At 33.9% G+C, this 25,680-nt stretch overlaps 1 protein-coding gene across 6 annotated transcripts in view; it reads right to left on the bottom strand.

Moving 5' to 3' along the window:
- SUPT3H (SPT3 homolog, SAGA and STAGA complex component) overlaps window positions 1-25,680 on the bottom strand; it is a 418,239-nt gene that overhangs the window by 67,297 nt on the left and 325,262 nt on the right. For all 6 annotated transcript variants that reach the window (XM_039854247.1, XM_039854251.1, XM_039854248.1 and 3 more), the window contains 4 exons: window positions 24,639-24,751; window positions 23,761-23,868; window positions 20,209-20,376; window positions 12,443-12,553 (listed from right to left, as the gene is read on the bottom strand). In XM_039854247.1, coding sequence (XP_039710181.1) covers window positions 12,443-12,553; window positions 20,209-20,376; window positions 23,761-23,868; window positions 24,639-24,751 — 500 coding nt within the window. The remainder of the gene's footprint in view (window positions 1-12,442; window positions 12,554-20,208; window positions 20,377-23,760; window positions 23,869-24,638; window positions 24,752-25,680) is intronic.

Below are 25,680 nucleotides of genomic sequence, written 5' to 3'. Positions count from 1 at the left end.
ATGAAGTTTACCTATTTTATTTGAGATACTTTACTTCCCCTTTTCTGAGAAATATAAAGTCCTCGCATCAGATTCAGTTCAAGGCACTGATTTACTTAAAAAGAAGATCTCATAACAGAAGTGTGTGCCAAAGAACACTTCTTTGTCACTTTAGTCTTGACTTGGCATAGTGTTTCAGATGGTATTCATTTGGAATAAAGAGATCGATGACATAACATGTCCAATCCTCCTCTCTAAGTGGCTTTACTAGAAGTGGGTAAGGGCAGAAAAATATAAATTCATCTGTCCATAGGCAACCAAAAACATACCAACTCATCTTGGAGTAATTTAACCCATAAGATGATTTAGAGGACAGTTCAGTGGCACCATTTTTGGAAGGTAAAAGCTTAGCAGAAGGAACATAAATCAAAGGTGACTGGCAGGTAAAGGATATATGCAGCAATCAGCCAAACCATGTGCACACTGGCACAAATTCAATGAGATCATTTATAAAATTTTTAAGGCAGGAGTACACAAAAGGGGGTCTGGTGTTAACTAAATCCACAGATAGCTTACATGCCACTGAAATAAACACTTCCAGATGCGGGTGTACAAAAACCTTTCACAGAAAGAAATGTTTTCTTTCATAAATCTGAAGGAGGGACTCTTAGCAGGGAAGGGCAAAAAGTCTGAAATTGAGACTGAGCTTCGTATAGACTGGATGTGCTTGTCGAGGTGGAATAATTGTGTGGGTAAATGATGAACTGCACATAGTGTGTCTCCATTTAGAAGCATTGCTGTAATCGGCAAGACTGAACTTCTGGTAAACCAAGCAAAACATACTAACGACATATCATTCCATCAGTCTTCTAAAATCTGATGTCTAAGTCGATGTTGCTCTCATTACTTTCTTTAGAGTTTCTTTTTTGGGGTGGTAGGTGGAGGTGGTAGAGAGAGTGGGTTCGCACAGAGATTAAAGTTTCTCATCAAAGCTTAGAGAAATGATGCTTTGGAACTTACACTAGCGCACAGCTATTGAAGGCATGGCTTTTATGATGAAAACATTTTCGAAATCTGGTTAGATTACAGTCATCTTTCAGGAATGCATGTCCAAATTCATTAATGGCTTAGAAAGTCAATTCGCTCATCAAAAAAGCCTAAGAATATGTGGGACTTTCTGGTCATATATATAAACACCCCCAGAAGTTCAAACAGAAAGCTAGAATGTCTTTTTAATTTTTTTTAAAGTTCAGGTGATCTATGCATTGAGCTTCCTCCATCCTCCTACTCTCCCTCCCACAGGAAATCCCCTTGACATTAGTTTCCTTGTTGAATCTTTAAATGTCATGCAAATTCTCTGTCAGCATCTGGGCACTAAATTTATTCTTGAGAATATTTTTAATTGTTTTATGCATTGATCCAAATTAGAAACGCGTCATTTTTCATTCAGGGTCTTGTTCTACTTATTCTCTATGCCAAATACCTCTTCTGTCTTCTCTCTTCTACTTATTCTTTATGCCAAATATCTACATTCTGTCTTCTCTGTTCTCAATGTCATCTGCCTTAGCAGAGGCTTTTCTGGCCTTTTGTCTGCAATATTATGGCAGCCACCTAATTGGTCCCTCTGCCGATCATACACACTAACTCCAGTCCCTCCTCTACACCATGATCTGAGTTATTTTTCTACAGTTCAGATCTGTTCATGTCAACCCCTTGCTCAAAAACTCTAAAATAGGTCCTTGATGACTGTATCAATTGTTTAAAAGACATTTTCCAAACAAAATCTGAGAACCCAATATATATCAGAGATACGAATTTATCTGTATTATTTAGAGAAAACACTTAATTATTTGCAGAATGACTGTAAAATAATTTGGGGTTTCTGTAGAGCACAGTAAGATAACTGCTGGCCTACATCATGAAGTCTAAGAAAACTGGCTTGGAATTCAAAGTCCTTCTCTGAATGTCATTACCCTATCTTTTTTTGCTTCATCTCCCTTCAATGTACTCCAAACTCAGTCCCTCATCTATGCCTCAACAGCCATTCTGCTTTCATACATCTTTTTTTTCCTCCCATTTTACTCTAGCTTTCATTCTTTTTGCCTGAATTACCTTTTCAAAATTCTTCTTCCTTTCTCTCACCTCTGTCTCATAAACTCAGTTCAAATGTTAATGACCCTACAAAGCTTCCTTGATTCCCTCAGCAAGCTGTGCCCACTTTCTCTGTACCTGAGGCACTGTGTCCACTCCAGTTACGACACCAATCACTTGGCACTGCTTATAGGTGCATCTCCTTCGTTACCTTGAAACATCCAGTTACTTATGTTCATATACCATACCTCCATTTCAACACATTTCTAACACAATATTTTGCAAATGTCCATTGAATTACTATGTGGAGATATAAGAGCCATAACGATCTTAGGACATGTAGGAATGTTGACACTGGTTCTTTCACTTCTAAATCATCTGTAGTTCAATCGTACAAATATGGATTCTGCCAAATAGATTGTTATTACCTAGTCCAAACTCAGAAAGCCAGTGCTGTCCTTTGTATGTGAAGTGTGCTTTCATCCTACCAGGAAGGCATATGCTTTGAATTGTTTTTCCAGCAGTGGTGGGTGACAGATTGACTCATAGCAGTACAGTTTTACCTTGCCTTCTTATTCATTTTTTATTTTAACCATTTATGAGCTGATGTGTGTGGGTAAAAGATATTGCTTGCTACCTAAAACTGAAGTAAAGTTAGTTTACCCACACAAGGATCAACCTTTAATACTGTCTTCTTAGACAGCAGAAGGAAAGGACAGCATAGAGCCCAGGCTAGTTTTCTTTTCTCCTTTCTCTCCCTCTATAAAAAACAAAAAAGAAAAAACACCAAAAGCTTGCTTGAGTGAAGAATGCTCGTCAACTATAACTTATTTACTTATTAGGCTCTTATCTAATTAGTCTAGAATCTGGGAATGGGTGTTTTAGGTTAGATCAGGAATGTAGAATTAAATCAGAGCCAGAAATGCAGTCTCAAACTTCTCGACTGGAAACTATAAAATCTGCACAAGTGTTTAAATTGGAATTGACAGGAACTTGTAGGCCAGGCTATGAACTTCTGGAACCAGAGAGTCAACTTAAATACTGCCTCTGTGGTATTTGCATCAGGGGTACAGCTGCCCAACTGTCACCTTGAAAGCACCTGGGGAAATGCAGAACCTAATACTGGGCTCTGCCCTCATGACCTCTGCCAACTAATCAGCCACAATATTTCCAGATCTGGAGAGCCTACTTCACAGTTTGGGTATATGCCCAGAACTGCAAGTGCACTCCAATCAGGTGAGAATGCCTATCCAGGTGCCAGGGCCAGAATTAACATCTTACTGACATATTGGCTATGAATTCTCTCTTCTCACAACCTGGGGTCATGTAGAGGCAGTGTGTGGGGTGGAATATTTGATCTGTGCATACACAGTCTATGGGATTTTGGCTTAAATCAAATTGTAATTAAAACACCAGTCAGGAAAACAATGCATAATTATTTTTTCCTACCCTGGATATAGCCTTAAATATACACTGGGCACAATAAGAGTAAGGTCACAGATTCATTTCTAGAAGGCATAAATTTTACACTTAAAACAATCCACTTATTATATCGTAGGATTAACGTTGCAATTACATCAGTAAATTAAATGACAGTTCAATAATTATATTTGAGTGACTAAAGTATATAACACTATTTAAGAAATCATTAAAAAGTAAATCATCTCCAGTTCAACAGGCTCTCATCATGGCTTTTTGGAGGGAATTTTTGTCACATTTTCAATAATATAGTACACAAATGTTTCACTTAAACAAAACACACTTCTGAATGATAGATGTTTCTGGCAATGGTAAATAAAAAATATATTTTAACAAAACTTATGAGTTCTTTTCTAATATTTGCCTATTTTAGATATAAAATCTTAACTGAAAAATTCAAATAGTATTTTTGCTAGATGACCATGAACAATTAATATACTGAGTTATATAGTCTAACTCGATACTTACTTCTTGTTTATTCATAGGCTTAAAAAAGTTTCTTCCCATTTTTAGAGCATAATTTTTAAATTTCGAGATATCTCAGCTTAGTTTAGTTTCTCCCAACTAATCTTTTTGCTGCTTTCATGAATTTATGAGTTCAAAGAATCCTATGATATTTTTTCTTTTTTAAAGAAAAAATAATTTCCTTTTGGGAGTCACTCAAAATATCTTTTCATTCTATCTTCGTTCTTTCAGAAGACTGCAAAAACTTAGAAACTGTGACACATTCAAATCAAGATTTAGTGCTTTTAGAATATTCTGCTCAAAAAGTTTTTCTTTGTTGTCAATTACTCCTCTCTCCTTGCTCTCATGTTCAAAATCTTCCTCCATTCTCCAAGATGTAGCCTGCTTTTTACAATGAATGGAGATGCATTAACTTCTTGAACAACTGCAAATTTAAAGACTTTAAAGAAAACAAGCTTAGAGAAAATACATAGGGCTGATTAAGGCTATCACCTTTCATTTTTATCTTAACCATCATTGCATTAGAAAAAAACTGCTTTTCTTCTTTTCAAAGTATGTTCCTGATAATTCTAGGATTCTCTGTAGGATTTCAAGGGGCATCATAAATGTTTGATTTGAATGTCCATGTATAATTTTTGTGCTACTCAAAATAAAGGTTCTGTCATTTTTGAGTTTTATGTTTGAACTTTTTGTAAATGTTTTGTTGATTAGAAAGTTATATCTTGGAATTCTGGCTTATTAGTTTTACTGTTCTGATAATTAAAGCAGCCCAAATAAATGATCTGTATAAAACTGTAAGTGACTACATCACCTTCGGATGTTATACTCCATGCTGATGTACATATAAGGTGTTCACTGCTGATATAAAGTGAAGGCAGAAAAAAGCAAAATGTGTTTGAATAGACACTGTTTACTGTAGAAACAATCCAGTTGTTAATAGTACTGGAATTTTTCATAATAGAACGGGATAATTCCTTATAAACAATTCATTGGCTGCACCAATTTAAGATACTGCTGCAGAATTCAAATGAAATAAGCTCTCTCTTCCCTTCTCTGACCATTTTGCCTGACGATTAAAAAGTCTGATAATATAACACGATTGGGCCACCTCGATTTGGCAATATAGAATCATGATACTATGTCTACCATAGCAGTATCAGTAAGAATGTTCATCAAATTGGGATTTAATAGGCAAAGCAAAATAAGTTTGACTATGAAACTTTAAGCAAATATTTCTCAGAGAAGGGTCTTCAGGTGACAGATTTTCTTTATAACATCTTTGAGCAGCTTATAATGTTTTAAGATACCTTAAAAATATTTTCCAGGAAACCATGAAGAGTTATGCTGGATAAGAAATTCATATATTGATTCCCTCTAAACATTACCAGTTTAAACATGTGAGCATTAGTTAGATATTGTTAGTGAAACAACTTTTAAGCAAAAAATTTCTCTTTTGAGCTAAGACTACTGCCAGCTTGTGTAGAACATTATTAAATACTGCTATATTTGTAAATCAAAACTTCTCAATGCTGTGTGAATAAAATAAAATTTTAAAATAAAGTGGACAATTGATGGAAATTACAACTTTTGTTGTTTCAAAATCTTAATTTTGATTTTGAAACACCTTCAATGTTTTTACTGAATCTTGCTCCTTGCTACATGTCATCAGTTGGGCTCAAATAAACTCATAAAAATTCACACACACACACACACACACACACACACACACACACACACATAAAAAGTGGACCTTTTAGATATAACATACAGATTTTCTGAAATATTTAATTAAAAAAAAACCCTTTTCTTGTGGGACATATTTTAATACTTCTTAGAACACGTGTTCTCTATACAATGCAGTTTAGGAAATGCTACCTCACATTTTCAGGATAAGATCACTTAAAGAGTTAAGAACAGAGGCCATTGTGAAAAGAAGCTTAATGAGTAGGTCCAGTGAGAACCCATTGAAGCCCATGGTCCCAGTGACCCACAGAGTACTTAGCCCTTGTCCACGCATAGGGTTCTTGTACTTTCTATGTAACCTTAAGCTGGTTGTTCAAGTTTTCTTTAAATCTTAGTTTTCTTATCTATAAAGTGGGGATAATAACACTTATCTTGCTGTGTTTTGAGAATGAATAACATATTCCAGGGGAAAAGTTTCTTTTAAAATATTATATAAGTTATTATTTGATCAACACTTGTCTCAGATTCTATGATTTTCTCTCCCAAGCTCTTCCACCTTCTGTATCTCTACATTTCATTCTCTCCCTAACAAATCCTAAATTGAACACTGTAAGTTGAAGCATATAAAATTCCTGATATTCAACTGTTTTTGACCTAGAGAAACTGTGATTTCATATAATTTGACAGTAAATTTTATAATTAAAATTCCTCCCCACCCTATTTTAAAATTAAAAACAGCTAAATTAAAAACAACATTTTTTTCTAGAGAAACTTACTTTTAGGTTATTCTTTTATGATAAATATGTCACATGTTAATTTTTTCCTGAGAATCGGTGGTCCGCAACTATGAAATGGTTCTGGCTGTATTCTATAATGACAGAATTAGTACTTCCAAAAAATTTACTGAGAAAATTTTTACTTCTGGTAATAACACAAATATTTAAAAATTCTCCAATATCTACTTGGTATTTACATTTGGAAATTATTCTGATATTTTGTGACATTTTAGACTTCAGGTTGAACATATAAAATGCGGACAAATCTAATGTGAGCTCATAACATGAATTATTCATGAAAGTGAAACTCTAAATTAAAATATTCAAAGCAATCTGCTTTGTTTTGAAAAGTTTAATGTGAGGAGTTCTAAATATATTTTTGATCTTTGTCTGTTGCAAACATTCCTGAAGAACCAATGATATCAGTGCATCCCTAGCAACCCTAATAGTTACATACACATCAAAGTATATGGCCATAGTGGAAGAATAGTTAACTGAGAGCCGGGAGGCTGGATTCTAGGGCAGCTCTGACATTCATCTGCAAGGTGCCCTTGGGTACATTATAATGCTTCTCTGAGACTGAAACTAACTGGCTTTCTCAAGTATTAGCCAGCTTTAAAATACTGATTCTGTCTCAGAATTTAAGGTAGCTTAGTGGATACTGAAGCCACTAACTTCTAGGAATGCACTTAAGGTTTAATTTAGGTTAATGACCATGCTCAAACGAACAATTTTATTGTCTCACTATTCCAATTCAACAGAAAGCCATCTGATAATATGTAAGCTCAGGAAGTTAACATATTTTTCCACTGTGAATATCACTCTGGAGAAACTAAAATAGATTTAGGCACTACACATGGGATTACGTCATCTCAATCAGTGAACCGTTTCCTTTTGCTGGCTTTCAAAATTATAGACCTGGTTTTATACCAGCCACTCATAGCATTTCCCCTTGAGAGTTGGACTTGACCTTTGGAAGAGGTAATCAAGGGCACCACCCACTGCTCATGAACAGCGAGGATCTAGATCAATCATACGTCTGACCATCTTCTGTATGGTACACAAGCAGTACGCTGGGTTAGTCTTTGGGGTATTTCTTCTGAGGGAAATTACAAAACGCTCTAACTATAAAAATCTACTGCATCTACAAAATTTTAAAATGCTTTTTACATCTAAACTTATACAAGTAAAGCCTAAGAATATGTTTTTAAAAACCATTACCAAAAAAGTATTTGAAGTTTTAGGCTGCGAGAACAAAATACTTCTTCAAAAATCAAATGCCAATTAATTTTCTGATAGGATAATTCATTAAAGCTTTTGCTACACCTTTTGCACTTCTTAATGTAAGTTTTCTTCCTTTACTTTTCTACACTTTCTTAATTTTCTAACATACTAACATGATTTTCATAAACAGTAAAATGAAGAAAATTTAAAACGTGAGGAAAATAAGGCTAGTTATTTTTTAAAAAAACTTATCACCAACTTGAACATACTCATCAGTCTCTGAAAATGTTTTTAATAACTTACACAAATATATAAACTCATAAAAACTGAATTTGATGAAGCTTTATAAATATGCGGCCACGCCATTTGTTCTTTAGATTTGTTTTATAGGAGCTAACATACAAAACCTAGCTAGTATGCAAAAATCTTGTGATAACTATGTATAGTCACTGAGACCTTATTTTTTAAGGTGATAATGGTAATAAAAACCACTAATATTCTTCAACTATGATTAATGCAAAAAGTAAAAATGAGTATTTATTCTTGGGAGCAATAATCTGTAAATGGTATTGGAATTTTAATGGTATAAACTATTAATCTTTTAAAAAGTCACATTATTCAGGTTTGTTTCTTTTGGGATTACAAAGTGAGGCCTCTGTGTTGTGGGTGTGTCTGTGTCATTGGGTGGCTGCGGGGGACAGCTCCTATTTTAATCTTTTTGTATACTTATCTGACACGTTTCTGAAAATATACTACAGCTACTACTAATTCTGCTATTATTAATATAATTTATTAAGAGTTTACCACATATCAAGTTGATAGTACTCTTTAAATTCTATCATGATGCACGTTCTATAATTATACCATTTTAAGATGAGGAAACAGCAATAGAGTGGTTAAGAAACTTCCCTAAGGCTACTTAGCTAGTAGTAGGTGGCAGAGCTGGGATCTGAACATTGGCCAGTTGGCTTTAGAATTAAGTCTTAATCTCCACACAATATGACCTCACATAATATCAACTACTATGAGTAAAGGGACACTATAAGATGATTAGCCTCAAAATCACTTAGGACATTTCAGCTTGCATAAGTACTCTAAATAACTACTACAAACCTCAGACTTTGAAGTGATTTTTCAGAATTATAGTTAGGAAAAATAAACAGTAAGCAAGAAGTAAAATTAGTCTCTTTAAATGTTCTTCGGCATGTGTATACAGAAGATCAGGCATGTAGGGGTGAGGACAGCTGCAAAAGCATATGCTTTAGGAGAAAGGTTTAAGAGCTGGGATTTGGAATGCCTGAATTTTTAGTCTTGGTTCCATCATTTGATTAATAGCTGAACCTCAGGAAAATCACTTAAATCTTCTAGGTATGATATTTTCTCTAATCTACTGACTAGGCTTGAGAATAAATGAGATCTCAGAAAAGAAAGAAATCGCCCATTAAAACCAACATGCCCAAGACAGAACAGGCACACCTCGGAGACAGGGCAGGTTCGGCTCCAGACCACTGCAACAAAGTGATTATCACAATAAAGCCAGTTGTACTATTTCTGCTGGTGGAGGTTCTTGACTTCAATTTGTAAAAAACACAGTATCTGTGAAATGCAATAAAGTGAAGCACAATAAAATGAGGCATGCCTGTATTGTTATAATTGGTTAAGTGGGAATGGGTGGTTTACACGTGTCTCCACAACATTCATGAGTGGCAGGCAACTGATATTTCTGCTATCTCCCCTCTTCCTCTCTATTCCGGCAGCTACTCAGTGCAAAGAATTGTTTGTACTTTTTCCTCTCCTCCACCTAACGTGGCTTCATTTATTCCTTTCTTCTATTGTTTCAACTAATTCCCAAGGTGAAAAACTCACAATTCTTTATACAATAAATTGTATTCCGGAAATGGATCACGTTGTGACTTTGTATAAAATTTCATTTCAGAAGTCATAAAGTAGAAGACAGAATAATGTCTCACTAAAAGCACATTTTTATTGGTTTATTGATTGATGTTGTAATTAAGTTTCTATGTAACCTATTGGTTGTTACTTTATTTCTCCAAATCAATTTTAAATTATTGGGAATTGGCTACATATGAATCAAGTTATAGATACTCTAAATTAGATATCCTATTTATAAATATACACCAGACAAGCACTCTAGATCCAGAATGACATGTTGCAAAGACAAGATTCTCTGTTTCATAAATAAAAATGAAGTGCTCATGGGCATTTAGGTTTACCGGGGAAATTTTACATTGGAGGTAAGTTAGTTTAGACTTTCTGTATGAAAATGCAGGTCTCAGTCTATGTTCATGTGCCTTTCCTCTTAAGAGCTGCAGCTCAAGGCCTAGGTAGCAAAATGTCCTTAGTGCCACTTGAAGTGTCATCTCAGGGAATGGGCATCAGGGAACTGAACGTCAGCATCTCCCAACATCAGGAACACCTCCTTTTAGCAGCTGAAGATATGTGAGAGCTGAGGTAGGGTGGCCACATTGTTAGAACACAGGGTAGTTGAAAATTCTACTTTAAAGAGAATTTTTAACTTTAAAAGGAAGATTTATATATTATATATACCATGAAATGGTGTCTTCCTGTCTTATTACTTATTACTCATGATATATGTAATAGGCATATTCAGTCTTGTAGGCTGGGCAAATACTTATCGCTCTAGGTGATGGAGCAGACCTTTCAAGGTGGGTCCTATCTGAGGAGTGATAAAAACTGGCAAGCCCCTCTGTGGTAGAATTCTTTACCATTTGCTGTTGATTTTGCCCATCTGTTCTGGCAGTGGCTAAGTGAACCTTCTAGGTCATGGCTTATTTGTTCTATTTTCCAGATCTGTTTAAGGATTTTAAAACTCCATCATTAGTTTTAAAAAACATTTAGGTTATATATTTATTAGATAAAAATGAGCGTAAACTATATCTGAACTTAATTTCAAGAACATTTTCCAACCATACACTACAATCTTAGATTATAAAAGCAACAATACATCAACTACGGATTACCATGTTAGACATGGGGGAATGAACACACACACACACACACACACACACTCATCATCATCATCATCATCAACTCATCATCTCACATCAACATCATCAACCAAGATGGTTCTCAAGTGATCCATCCAGTTTATTTAAAAATAAGAAACTTGAAGAATGAAGCAGCCACTACTGCCATCACTTCCTTTTGAGGAAATATCACAGACTTCATGAGTAGGAGATTTTCCCCCTGTGTTACATTTTCCTTTATGTAATTTTATCCATTATTTTTAGTTACCATTTTATGGTTATTTCTCAAAAATCTTGTTTCCCCTTGATACCCTTTAATTACTTCTAGATTATTATCGAGACTGCCTCCTTTTTATTCTCTGACTCCATTGCCTCAATCTATTAGACATTATTTGGCTGTTAGCTATGAATTTAATATTTTTAATCCTTTATTATAAATTGGTTCTTTCAATTAGAGTTGGTTTTTAAATTCTTCTAAACATCTCATATTTTTTCTAAATCTCATCTTCCTTTTGGCTTATTGCTTAAAACTGTTTCACTTATGTAGATACTTGATTTCATTTGTAATAATCTAAAAACATTCTTTTTGATTGTAATAATCTAAATGCATTCATAAGAAAGAATATACTTCTTTAGTCTTAAAGTATTAAAATCATGTTCTCAAAATATATAACAAATATTAAATATTAAACAAGTAAAAATAATCACTGTCATTACAAAATGCTTCTGGAGACATATAAAAAGGTTCTGACACATTCTTGCTGTCACACCGAGAACCTATATGGTCAATAATAACTAATGAAAACAAAGAATGGAAAGAAAGCATTCCCTTTAACTAAAATAAAGAGAAAAAGGGAGTGATTTAATTTAGAAGAAATCATGACTTCTATCAACAGATAACAATAAAATCCACTCTTAAGGATTTATGTATACATAATGTTATACATATATATTTTGCTTTTGCATATTAAAGCAGAATATAAAGAAACAAATGGAAAATTCTACTGTTCCTTAGTCATAAATCAAACCTCACTTTCTGAAAAGCAAAACAATTCATTATAAACAGAGATGTATTTGGAGAAAGTTCTATTAACATGAATAAAATTTTTTTTAAAAAAGGGCTACAAGATGAGCATTTAATTAAAACACACATACACATACACACACATACTCACACACTTTCTTTAGGCTGCTGAAATATAGTCTTTAATTCTCCACTTAAAAAAAAACAACAACAAACCCTGATTATAAGTTTTAAAACCATTTGAAGATGTGAAAGACTGTCTGCATTTCAGCCTACTTCAAAGCCAGTAAAGAAATCATTTCTTCTTCTTCCAACTCAAAGTATGTTTAGGAGCAAGACATCCGATAGAAGTGGTATTGCCAATCTAACCAATTTTAAAATATAAAGTGCTTCTAGCAATATTTGGATACATATAATTTGACAAAAAAGTTTTATAAACCTAAGCTTTGAAAAATAGAAAATATAAGCTCCAACAAAAAAGCATAATTTGTAATTGAAAGAAAATAATATTTTGTAGAAAAAACTGTCCTTCCAAAAAGAGACAAAAATGACTAACTTTTATTTCCCAAGAGAATTATGCCACTTTTATACAACAAAATTATAGTCACCACAAATTGCTTTCAACAATTCCAGTGCTTCTTCATTTGACCACTTGAAAATCAAAATTCTTTCAGATTATAAATATAACTTTTTATAACTCTGTTATTACGTACTGTGAATGGGGAAAGGGGGCCAATCTTGTGGCCGTAGCGTCGAATGGCCTCTCTGATGTGGCAGGGCTGGATGGCATCGCTGTGAGCCTCGACACCACAGGCCGCAGTGCTCTGCGACAGAAAAACACATAAATTGTTACTAAATGAAAAACACACAACAGAACTACAGTGTATAAAATATGAAAATAAACTTTTATAAAATGGATGTTTTTTCCCCTTAGGATGCACATCACTGTTGCCATATACTACATCTAAAAAAAATCCAATTAACAAATCAAAGATGACTCTTACATGACCTTCTCCTAGCAGACCTACCAAATGCAATTCTTATGCTCACAATATTTCACCTAGGCTGCACATACATCAAAGTACAGGAGAATACAGCCACTTGCGTGCAGATGAAAAGTGTCAGGGGGCTTGTTGAAAGAACCACAGGAAGCTATTTAAAAATTTTTTTAAACATTTATTATTATAAATGTTTCTTGGGAGCTTGTTGGACATATTTCTGAAATAATAAAAGATGTAAAATTGCTATAATATATTTATTTATATTGGGGTCATAAAAGATCATTTCAACTTGGTGCTCATTTTCTAGGTATCCTCAAGACAAAAATAAAATAAAGTAAAATAATAAAATAAAATAAAATAAAAACTTTCTATTTTAATCTGCCTTATCTGTAAAAGGCAGGTTTTAAAGTACAAAAAGACCAAGAAAAAGAAAGATTATTTGCAATGAGAGTGTGGATATCAACTCAAGAAATATATGTCTGGGATAAAGAAAACATTGGGCCATTGTAAATTGAGATGGAATAATGGTTTCATCTCTTCTGCATGATCTAGACATTGCAAAAAAAAATGTATGTAACATGCTTTTAAAAAGTTAAAATGTGCAATAAGGGCACTGTAATCTTGTGGGTCAGTTGCAGGATCTAGTTTCCCGACTACCTGGGTCCATATCATTACTGACTCTGTCAAGTTATGTAATGTATCTGAACTTCAGTTTCCTCATCTGTAAAATTGAGGTAATAATTATAATTGCTTTACAGCGCAGTGGATACCAGATACCAGATCATCAACATTAAAAGAATCAAGAGAAAGAAATAGTAGCTTGGGTAACTAACTATAACTGTAGTCTAGACATCATTCATAGCCACATAATGAAGATGATTTTTTTCTGGTAATTTCTATAATTACCATCCTCATAATTCTTTGTAGGGGTACAATTAATACAACTTCTATGAAAAGCAATTTGGCAAAATCTTATCAAAATGAAAAAGCACAACCATTTTTGACCCAGTAATTTCATATCTAAGAATTTATCCTACAGATGGTATTACAAGGTACAAAGTAACATACATATAAGGATTTTCACTGCAGCACTATTTGGATTGTTAAACTAAATTTTCATCAATAAGGGAACACTGAAATAAATCATGATACATCCATTCAGTGAAACAGAAACCACAGCAGCCGCCAAAAAGAATGAGATAGTTCCACACATACTCCCACTGAGCTCCATACATATCCTATCTCTAAGATGTATTGTGTGAAAAAAATGCAAGGTATCTAACTGGGTGGTACTATGTTACCACTTGTTAAACAAAACAAATGAAGGGTTAAATATGATACAGTCATTTAAGCATGTGATATTTCTGCAAGAATACACCAAAAATTAGTAATAGTGCTTATGTCTTGGATGGGTGGATGGAGGACAGGTACTAGCGGAGATATTTTTCATTGTATATCTTTCTGTACTTTTAAAATATACTTTTTGTACCTTGTGCATGCTTTTCCTGTTACAGACTGGTAAAATAATATAAAAATTCCTACCAAATAAGAGCATTTGTTAATTATCCAAGGTGAACCTGGATAATTAACAAATTATTCTTTTATATTTTAAATAAGATTTAAAATATAAAAGAAAACATCTTGATTATTTTTATTATTTTAACAAGATTTGAAATAAGCCAAATAGGAATTTACTCTAGGGTATCTTTCTCAATTTCATTCCAACAATACCCTAAATAACACACCTGCAATGCCCACAATAACACAGATGAAGTTATTTTAACTCCTCTTTGGCACTGATACGAAAGTGCATAGGGTTTTTATTGAGTGCTTTCTCGATTCTTATTCCACATGCTTTGCTTCAGTTGGAATGTATTAGAATAAATGCAATTATCAGGTACCTGATAAGTGAAAAGACACTTCTGTGAGTCCATTAGGCTCCCGAATGTGAATATAGACTGATACAGACTACTATAGACTCATTAACATGCTATGTATAACACATCCTTGTGAAGTTGAAGTATTCTATCCATTTGTAGAAATGAATGCAAATATTCAGCTATATTTGGGATCTAAAGTAAGTTTTCCAGTGGAAAATAATGGAAATAAAAAGAGAGACATCAAGAGGGTCCACACTGCATACTAAGTGAGGTGGGAAGCCCTTCCTGTGCATTCCCCGATGGCGTCGCCTGGCTCCTGCAAGCCAAATTTCTTTTTCACTTCTTTTCTCCATGGCCAGTGTCGATCTACTCTTCCTTTACTTTCTCAAATAAATTTGGTTTTGATATAGAACATTTTGGTCAAAATCTCTCAGAACCTCTGGCATGGCAATCAAACAGAATTTGAGAACATTGAAGTAGGAGGCATAAGTTAGAAACTACCTATGATGGTTATTGGTACAATATGAAGACAAATTAACCAGCACGGTTGAATCATGTTATCTGTGCCCCAAAAAGATGAAGTTAACTTATATAAAAGTAAAAACGTTCAATTTTGTGAAAAATGATATTAGATTTTCCATTTTTCCAATTTCAGGTTTTACCTGCTATAATTAAGCAACTGCAAACATTAGTATGAAGTTCCCACGTGCACTCGCACTTTCTTGATTTGCCCATTGAGTTCTTTGGAAGGGAACCTTTAAATCTAAAGTGTTATATTCCCAGTATTGTTTCCATCTCAACAAATATCTCCACATTTTTGTCAACATCCAGTCCCTTACCAAGGTACTAATAATCTGTTCAAATTCAAAATTCATACCAAGTTTAGAATTTTTAGTTTAGCAGTGATCTAACATTTTTGCAGTATACTTCAAAATTATTTCAGAACAATTAGCATTAAATTTGTTTGTTATCTAATATTAAAAATCTTGTATCTGCTGTAAACACATATGAACAGTATTAGATATATGTATCAATTCATCTTTCCTGTTCTGATTGTACCCACGTTTTAGAACATTCTTTACATTTCCAAAAATGAAACCTACATATCTGACAAAATACTGAGTCCTATTGTCTGTAGAATGTTTGCTAAAATCTCTGTGGAAACTAAACTCTACCTCCTTAAATAAAAGTACAAGCTGCTTGGTAAAGTTCTCCTTCATATGTCAAGTCCTCTTCCTCTTGGCTGCATTCATAGTCCTTCTTGTATTCCTCCATTTTATTTTCATTTATGTCTCTTCCAGAAATTGATGCTAGGTATTAGATGCTGTAGTCCCATATGTTTCCTAGATTTGAGTATTGTCTCTGTACTTGTCCTTGCTGGCTTGCACTGAATAAAATTTCTTGCAGTTTGAACTCTCAAATGTGGTACAAGAAGTTATACTGAAACTTCTGTTCTCCCATGAATCTATTACAAGTGTCTATACCTGTCCTGACTCTTTTCTTTCCACCTTAAAAGATGCTGAAAAGGTAAAAGTGCCCTATCCTTGTCCAGCCTTCCCCTTCTAGGATAATCTAATGTTTAAGGACCTGGAATCTCAGCTAATTGCCTCTTGTTCTCTCTACATCTGTAATGGTGGACTAGATCTTTTGTTACTCTTGAAATATTAAGTCTTACAAAGGAATAACACATATCTCAGATTAGAGAAAATGATAGTTAGTATTACTATTCCTAACACTTCGTTACTCACTGACCACAAAGGTTAATTTATGACTGGCCAGGCAAGTGTCTTCTTTTTCCTCATTGTTTTATATATCTCTCTCCCAGAGTTTTGTGCCTATAGAACATTTCTTTTCAGATGAAGGGGGACCATTCTTTGGCCAAAGGTTACTGTATATAATATAGTTAGTTTTCTCATTTTAAAGTTTAATTCAGATGTTATTTGTTAAAACTGTAGTGCTGTATAACTAGGAAAAGCTTTTCTCTAAAGAAATTAAAACTAGAAAATACATTTAAGGAAAAGACTAGAGAGAATCACTGTATTCAAGGATTCATACATTATTATATCTGGAAGGAACACGAGATATTATCTATTCTAAACTCTGCCAACTCCAATCCCATCTTATAAATGAGAGAGTGAAGATAAGAGATATATGCTCAAGATTGTAATGACAATATCAGAATATGGCTATACATTAAATCTTTTGTTTTCTAATACAAAAAGCAGGTATATAATAGAGGCTTTATTATTTTATGTAGAATGAATCATACCATGTTATCACCATAGCTGAAGTTTCCATGAGTAAAAATCAAAACATGGCAAAACTGTATAAATGTAGAAAGATGTGGATGAGTAAATAGAGAAATAATGAATAGCTTTGAAGTAAGACATCATTCATTCTGATGCCACCAATTGTGAATTTAGGAAAAGTTAGGCATGGACTGGGCTAAAACTTACTTTATCCAAGAAACCTTGGCTGTAAAATAACTCTAATAGCTTTCAATAAGATTAGGAGAGAAATGTTTAATATTTAAGAGAAAAAAATATCAAGAATTTCCAAACTTATAAAGAATTATTTTATGTATGCATAATTACCAGGTTAATTACAACTTCTTCTTACATACTTTGCAAAGCAAGTCCACTAAAGAAATTTTTTAGGTAACATTTTGTTACCATAGTTTGTTACTGAATGAGCTGAAGAGCGCTATAGCTGAAATTCTTTAAAACTACTTTACAAAACGTAAGTTCCTTATAGTTCAGATTTTCACTTAATAAGTAAGCGGTGAGCTCTGTCATTTTGTAAATGAAAGGGGAAATCAGATATGAGGTTGAAATTTAAATTTGCTTACTATCGATTATGAAATTATATGTTGGCATGATTTCACTACTTGTTATGTATATATCAATAGACCGAAGTTGACAGAGAAAAGAGTCTGGACCACAGAGAAAGATCAATAGAATTTATCTAACCTAAAGAACATAGAGAAAAGATTCAAAGAGAAATTAAACAGAGCCTCAGGTACTTGTGGAACAATGTCAAAGTAACCAATAAATATGTACTTGGAGTCTCAGCAGTGGAGGATGGAGGGAATGAGGCAGAAAAATATCTGAAGAAATAATTGCTGAAAATTCCCATGAATTGGTTAATGACATAAACCAATATTCAAGAAGTTCAGTGAACCCTAAACAGAATAAATACATAGCAAACCATGTATATGAATATTATGGTGAAATTGTTGCAAACCAAATGTAAAGACACAATCCTGAAAGCATCCAGAGAAAAATAACAGGTTACACACACAGAAACAATAACACAAAATCTACTGACATACGATTAAACATAATTAATGCCAGAAAACAGTGGAATGATATCACTGAAGTACTGAAAATAAAACTGCCAATCCAGAATTCTATAACCAGTGAAAATATCTTACAGGAATGAAGGAGTAGTAAAGGTATTTTCAGAAATAGAAAAACTAAGAGAAACCATCACCAGCAAAACTACACTATAACAAATGCTAAATAAAATTTACTAGAACAAAAACGGAAAATGATAACAAAAGGAAATTCTTATCATCAAAAAGGAATGAAGAACAGATAAACTAGAGTTCAGTGATAAAAAGAGAGGTTTCATAAATATAAATAAGTGAAGAGAGAGATGTGCCATGTTCATGGATTATAGATTTGGTATTGTTAAGACATCATATCCCCAATTGATGAAAACATTCAACCTGATCCCTTTCAAAATTTCACAAGGCTTTCCTTTTTTCCCTTCCACCCCTCCCTCCTCCTCTCTGATAGAAACTAACAAGATGATTTTAAATTTACACAGACATGCAAAGGTCACGGCATATCCATATTAAACTTGAAAAATAATGTTTGAGGACTTGTAGACTTTAAGAGCTACTATAAAACTACAGTAATAAAGAAAGATGATACAGAAAAAAATAAATATAAAAGCTAAAGCTATAAAGCCCCCAGAAAAAAAAACACAGGAGAACATTGTCATGAGTTGGGAGCAGTGAAAGGTTTTAGACAAAACACAGAAAGCAATAAACATAAAAGAAAAAATTAGATAAATTAGATTTCATCATTAGTTCAAATCTTCTGCTCAGCAAAATATACTATTAAGACAATAAATAGGTAAGCCACAAACTGAGAGAAAATATGTGAAAAACATACATTTGAAATAGGATTGTTATACATGACACATGGAGAACTCCTATAAGTTGGTAATAAAAGATAATCCTCCCTCAAAAATATTTTGTAAAAGACTTAAAGAGACTCTTCCTTGCAGATGATATATGAATGGCCAATCAGCACATGAAAAAATGCTCAACATCATTAGTCACCAGGGAAAATGCAAATTGAAACTATAATAAGTTACTATTAAATATCCATTAGAATGGTTAAAATTAAAAACAGTGATACCAAATGTTGACCAGTGAACTCTCATCTTGCTTTATCCAGAAGAAAGCTGTTAAAGTTTGAATAAAAGTCATTGAGTATGGTTAAGTATTGCTGGTGAAAGTAAAAAAAAAATGATAGAACCATTTTGGAAAACGTGTCTTGCAGTTTCTTTAAAAACCAAACACATACCCTACTCTATGACCTAGTAATTTCATTCCTAGCTATTTACCTAAGAGAAACAAAAACATTTTTTCATAAAGACTTGTACAATAATGCTCATAAGAGGTTTATTGATAATACCTCAAAAACTGGAAACAAACTACATGTCCACCAAAATGAGAATGAAACTGATATATTCATCCAAGGGAACATTATTCGGCAGTAAAGAGAAATACATTGCACTCCTACTGAAAATATAAATTTCAAAGAAAAAAAACCTACTGAGTGAAAAAAATTTCACACAAAAGAGTATGCGTACTATATTCTCTTTTTATCAACTTCTAGAACAGAAAAAACTAATCTATGATGAAATAAATCAGAATGGTTGCTGCTTTTCTGAGAATGATGGCAGGAGCTGACTGGGAGGAGGCATGAAGAAACCTGCTGAACTGATGATAATGTTTTATATCTTGAGAGGGATTTAGAAAACAACGAAGTTTACATATTTGTCCAAATTCATTAAATGGGATACCTAAGAACTGAGTGGTTCGCTGTATTATAAACTTTACCTTAAAAAAAGAACCTTAAATAAATTATACATAATGAAACATGTAGGTACGAAGCATACTGATGTCTTCAGTTTTCTTTGCATTGTATCAAAAAGACAAAATGATGAATGGATAAAAGAACAATATGATACATAGCTATAGTAAATGTAAATATATAGTTAATATAGTAAATACAGTAAAATTTTAACTGTAGAATCTAGATGGCAGATATACGATGTTCATTCTATAAGTCTTTTCACTTTTTTGTATGTTTGAAAAATTTTAAAATAAAATGTAAAAAAAATCAATATCTTGCTTTGTCCAAAAGAAAGCTGTTAAAGTTTGGTAGAAGTCATTAAGTATGGTTAAGTATAAACTGGCTACTTCTAAAAATTTGAATTATGAGAAAAACTGAACATTTTCCCTATCTCTGAAGAGAACTCAACCAGATCTTCTTTATCTGAAAAAAAAAAATCACTAACCTTTTTTCTTTTCCTTTGCTTGGTTTTAGCTGAGTCTTGTCCAGCACTCCCATTCCCTAGGGATCCTGATGTGGTTTTCCCTGAGTGCTGTGATCCAGATGGCGGAGCTGTTGGTGTAGGAGGAGGTGTATTCTCAGGAGAGTCTGGGTAAGACTTCATGCAAGACCACTGCCCAAAGAAATGTGGCTTTGAAATCGAGTGACCAGGACTTCTACTAACATTCAGTTTTGTTTAATGTTTCATGGATTTAATACTATTTGACGCTTACAAATATAAAAACACAGTTTATTATTATCCAGTCCTCAGAAATGATGCCCCCACCTTCTCCCTAAGGGTTTAAATATGTTTATTTTTTAATCTGTCAATCATTTAGATAAAATCAGGATTACTCAGATACAGCTTTCAAATTTCTGCAGATTTTGTCAGATACGGACATTTCTACATCTGACCAGCTGTCTTTAGACTGAATACCTTGTGGTCACTGTAGATACCTCTAGCTCCTCCCACATCTAGCTCCTTCCTTCATAAAATCCCGCCTATCTGGATCCTTTGGCTATGACTGTAAGTCTGTTCTGTCTTCCATGGAGAAGCACTTCAAATACTTGAAGACTGTTATATTTCACAGCTTTTTCTCTTCTATAGGTCAAACACCTCAGGTTCCTTCAACCACTTATTATGAGACATATTTCCTGGTTCCTTCACCCCATGATCATTCCTTTTAGACATTCTCCACTATGTCAACATCCATCCCATAAGATGTCGCCTAAATACTAAAATAGAACAAAGTTGCCTTATCGGTAACATCATAATATTGGCTCCTAAGAAATTTACAGGCAAACAAAAGTCTCTGTTTTTTCACATACGGTATTATTAATCTACCTCATCCTATCAGCCATATTAACCATACCATCTACTGGCCTACAGTTCTCTGTAATATATTTAAAAAATTACTCTAAACTTTGTAAAATGTTTTGCTGAAATTCAGATATTGGTTTCAAGAGTATTTCTTTGATCTGCTTGCCTGGAAACATTATCAAATAGGAAAGATAAAGCTAATCTGGCATGAGTTGTTCTAAGGAAAACCAAGACAGCTCCTCAAGATCATTGCTTCTTATGCATATATTAGAAAAAAATGTAGAAAGTTAAATTAATATTAAATTTGCTAATCTAATATGAGAAACCCAAGCTTAATTAGTGCTCAAGAAATTGCAATCATTAAAATGAAATGCATTTGTATTAACTCTACGCCGGGAGGTTCTGATTCCAATCCACTATGCATAGCATCTCCAGCTGGGTCTCAAACCACCCTTTTGAACTTATAGCCCTTTAACTAAGAAACCTTCAACTCTTCCTTAATAACTACGCATCTAAGACCTTAATTTTCTCATCGAAATTTCTACTACCCCTCCTCAAAGAATCCGTTGCTTGAATATTTTAATCAAGAGTTTTTTCCTTGTACAATTATACTTACGCTGCCTCTGAGGCCTAGAGTATTCTCCCCACTTTTATCATCTCATCAAAGTCCTACCTTTCCTTCAACACCCAGTTTCCTTTTTGAAGTTGATTGTAATGTCTATGCCACTGATTTGGAAATTAGTATATGCTATCTGAAACTGTTTGCTTGCTCATTTATTTCCTTGTTTGTTTTACAGAATATTCTACCTCCCTCAAAAGACATCATATCAGTCTCCGGAATTCCCCTTTGTACCCATCTTAGTAAAGTCCTTGAAGCAGGCCCTTGATGTCGATTGCTGATTTGTAATGTTGATGAGTAAAGCTCCTACTTTACTTAGGGTGGCCATTCTCTTTGCGTTATGTGAAGTAATAAAGAGCAAGAAGACTTCCAGTCGCACTGAATGTTCATTCTGACTACCAGTCACATAGGAGGAGGGGTGTCTGGCAGGCCAGGAAAAAGCTTGAGGCTTGTACTAACACATTTAGTCAGGATGCTTTCCGACACTCATGCTCCCACCTCCCAGAGAGCCCAGGAAATTCAGCACACATAGGCCATTTTTCTTAACTGCTGGGTAGCTGGGAACAGCGGCTGTGGTTGCTGAGAAGTTGCCCAGGGCAGCTTGGCCACCCTGGAGAACCAAGAAAGGGGGGGAAATGAAGAGTTTTCCTAGCCATGCAAGCAACCCCTTGAATGTTAAAGGAAAAACTAGGCTTGTTATGTTCGCTGTAAATTTCTTCAATTAGAAATGTTACAACAAATTTGTGTGATGTTAATGAAAAGCATACTATGCACATATTCATAAAGTGAAAATGTACTGAAGACATTTTAAAGGGTGTTCTTTGACATCATAATTTGGGTTTGTAACATAAAGAAAACAAATAGTGTTTAATCAACTCCGTAAGCTTTAGGGACTTTTAAAGTATGCTGACTGATAATGATGTATGACCTTTTCTAAGGAAAAAAATGGATTTTAATAGGCATAAACATTTTAATTCCTACTTGGATTCCAAGCTAATCTGATTCTTTAAGGAGCATAAAAAGATGTCAAACTTTTGGCTTGTAATAATGTGCTAAATAGGCATGTATCTTTGTAGATTTATAAAGTATCCTAGAGCAGAGATACTTAAACCTCTGGGTTCACAGGGTTTACCGATCCCTTGGATCCACAGAATGGTTTCAGAGGGTTCTGAACACCCTGAAATTGTATGCAAAATTTGCGAATGTGTTTAATGGGAAAATGGTTCATAGCTTTCATCAGATTCTCAAAGGGGCTTATCTACTTTCGAGTTATACATTTCACCCAACTTGATCTAAAGCTCATTTCACAAATATACATGCAGATGTTAACCTAACCTCCATGCTGCCTTCTCTGTGGTTATTAGACTGAATTCTATAAAACTGCTTATGTTTGTAAAAAAGGTCAAATATTAGCAAATTCATTCAATAGATAATATTTCATTATGGTTTTTAGGCACATGCCAATTACAGAGAGTATTTTTTATACCAAAATTATACAAAGCCTTAAAGTTGGCAAGAAGATTTTATAGTCTTCATAGGTTGGGATCTCAATAACATAAACTGGATCAGAAGAGATGTGATCTTCACATGACAGGGCCAATCTAAACACAGAAGATAAATGGAGCCATGCTTCTTTAAATCATGTCTAGAGATGGATCAATAACTAGAATGTAAAATTATCAAAAAAGGCCAAGAATTATTATTATCTGAATAATAATAATCCTCTTATCTTTAAGTCACAAAGAAATAAATAACTTTGCTCAATGTTATTCAATTACCAAAATCAGCTGTTCATCTCCCACGGAAATGAAAAGTGCTCTGCCACTACCCTTCTTTCCCTGAAGGGCTAGGAAAGCTAAATAAGGCAGGGCAAAGGTGAAAAAAAGCATCATATTAAGTGGATCATTAGGGCAGGCACACAGTAAGTGTTTAATTAATATTTGTTTGAATGTCGAATGTATTAAGATTCTTTGACTAAAGTCCATTAATTCCTACATAATCTTTCCCAAAGAACTACAAATAGAAATACAAATAAAAAAAAATCCACACATGTGTCTGTCAGATTTTTTGATACTCACCTCAGCAGAGTTGTGATACTGAATGAAGGTTGCCGAAATGGCATGGCTGAAGGGGTCTCCCGCCTTGGCTACCATGTCCTGCCTCACAAGAAGAGCCAGATCCACTAACTAGAAGATCAGAGCAATGAAAATAAGGTCACATAGCTGGAAATAACTATGCATGTCACTGAAGTGGCAAAACTAAAAGCAATACATTCTAAATGTTATTGATAATACTGTCTGCCTAAAATTCTGTATTGTGGACATGAGCGTATGCTTTCATTGATAGGTAAATGAACCTACCAATGGATAGAAATGATATATTCTGACCTTCTAGGGAAACTTTATTTCATAATCACTAAAACAGCATTTAAAACACAGATTTCTAGGCTTCAAGCCCCGAGATTCTAAATCAATATGTCTGCTCTGGGATGCAGTCTAGGAATTTATATTTTAAACAAGAACCAAGGAGATGATGTTACTTGTGGTCTAAGGACCATGTTCTGAGAAACTGCCAGAGGGCACTGATTCTAGACTCAGATTTTTGCAAGCACTCGGTAGATTGTACTTATCTAAAAAAGTATTTTTCAAAGCTCAAAAGTAATCTCTAAACAGGGCATGTATATTTAGAATTCAATGTTGAGAAAAAGTATGCAGGATTTCATTTTTGGTAACGATAAAGTTGCAAGAAACAGTCACTTTTACTCTACATCCACCAGAGCTGAAGATGCAAAGAAACGTAACTGAACTGTTTTAGAAAATGATAAGATGGTCGTAGGAGAAAACTCATGGCTATTTTTATTCCTGGCAGAGCAGCAAGTGGAAGAAGAATTGATCATGGATAGAAATAAGGAGAAAGCAGCCATGTATGGCTTGATGTGACAGATTAAAATTCTTACCTGTGCCACAGTTTCGTATGCTAAATATGCTAAAATTTCCATAGCGACAACATTGGGTTTTATCTCCATACTGCTGCAGTCCAACCAGTCTCGAAATTTGGAGGCTTTTTTGGCTAGCCATTAAAAAAACAAGTATAGAACATTTAATTTTTGAAGTGTTTTAATACTGCAAATTACTATCACAAAGTGAAAAATATGTCTCTTGAAAACTGCATATGAAAGATAATACATACGAAATACAAAGTTTTTGAAGTTTTATTAGCGTCTAGTCTAGCCTCAAGAAATTCCTTATGCATTTGGGTCCTTTATTTTGAATTTATGCTACATAACATAGTATACTAAATTACTTAATGTTTAGCACTTCTGCTGTGTCAGAATCAGTTATAAATTACCACTGGCCACAGCTTATGTTATAACAAGAGTAAGAAGAGTTATTTGCTTGATGTAACTTTTTATTTATTCCTGTGGGAAAAAAATCTTGCTAGAAAGAACCTGTTACAAGAAAAGGAACATACAGAAATTGTATTTTTAATACCCCTCAAAATGCATCTCTTACACGTTAAAAATCATAAATTTAGAATCAAATAGAATAAACTGCTGTCTGGCCTGATCTAAGCCTGCGGTTACATTTTCCTGATTACAAAGGATGTCCAAATTCTTAAGCCTGACTTTCAAAACCATCCAGAATGATTCGAACCTGCCTTTACATTATTCTCTATTAAAATGTCACGTGGCCTTGAGTATAATCTTTTCTGTGTTTGCCCCTGTTCCTTTCCCTCCATGGAAGGCCTTCCTATCACTCTTCATTCATAAGAATCCTACCCATACAGGCCAAAGATATACTCCATTCTAGTCATTTACTGAACGCTTATATCATCAGATATCCTTTCGAGTTTGCTTATAATTTCCTAAACCATATTATAAGTTCTCTATTGGCAAATACCACGTGTCACGTCTCTCTGCAGACCTAACAGTACCAAGCACATATGGAATCCTCCGTTAAATATCTCTAAACTGCCACAGAGCTAAGCAGAGTCTAACT

The sequence above is a fragment of the Pteropus medius genome, unplaced genomic scaffold, assembly GCF_902729225.1.
Source record: "Pteropus medius unplaced genomic scaffold, Ma_sr-lr_union100, whole genome shotgun sequence".
NCBI classification, from domain to species: Eukaryota; Metazoa; Chordata; class Mammalia; order Chiroptera; family Pteropodidae; genus Pteropus; species Pteropus medius.
Note: the sequence above shows the minus strand (reverse complement) of the source record. Positions and strands in the feature narration are given on the sequence as shown.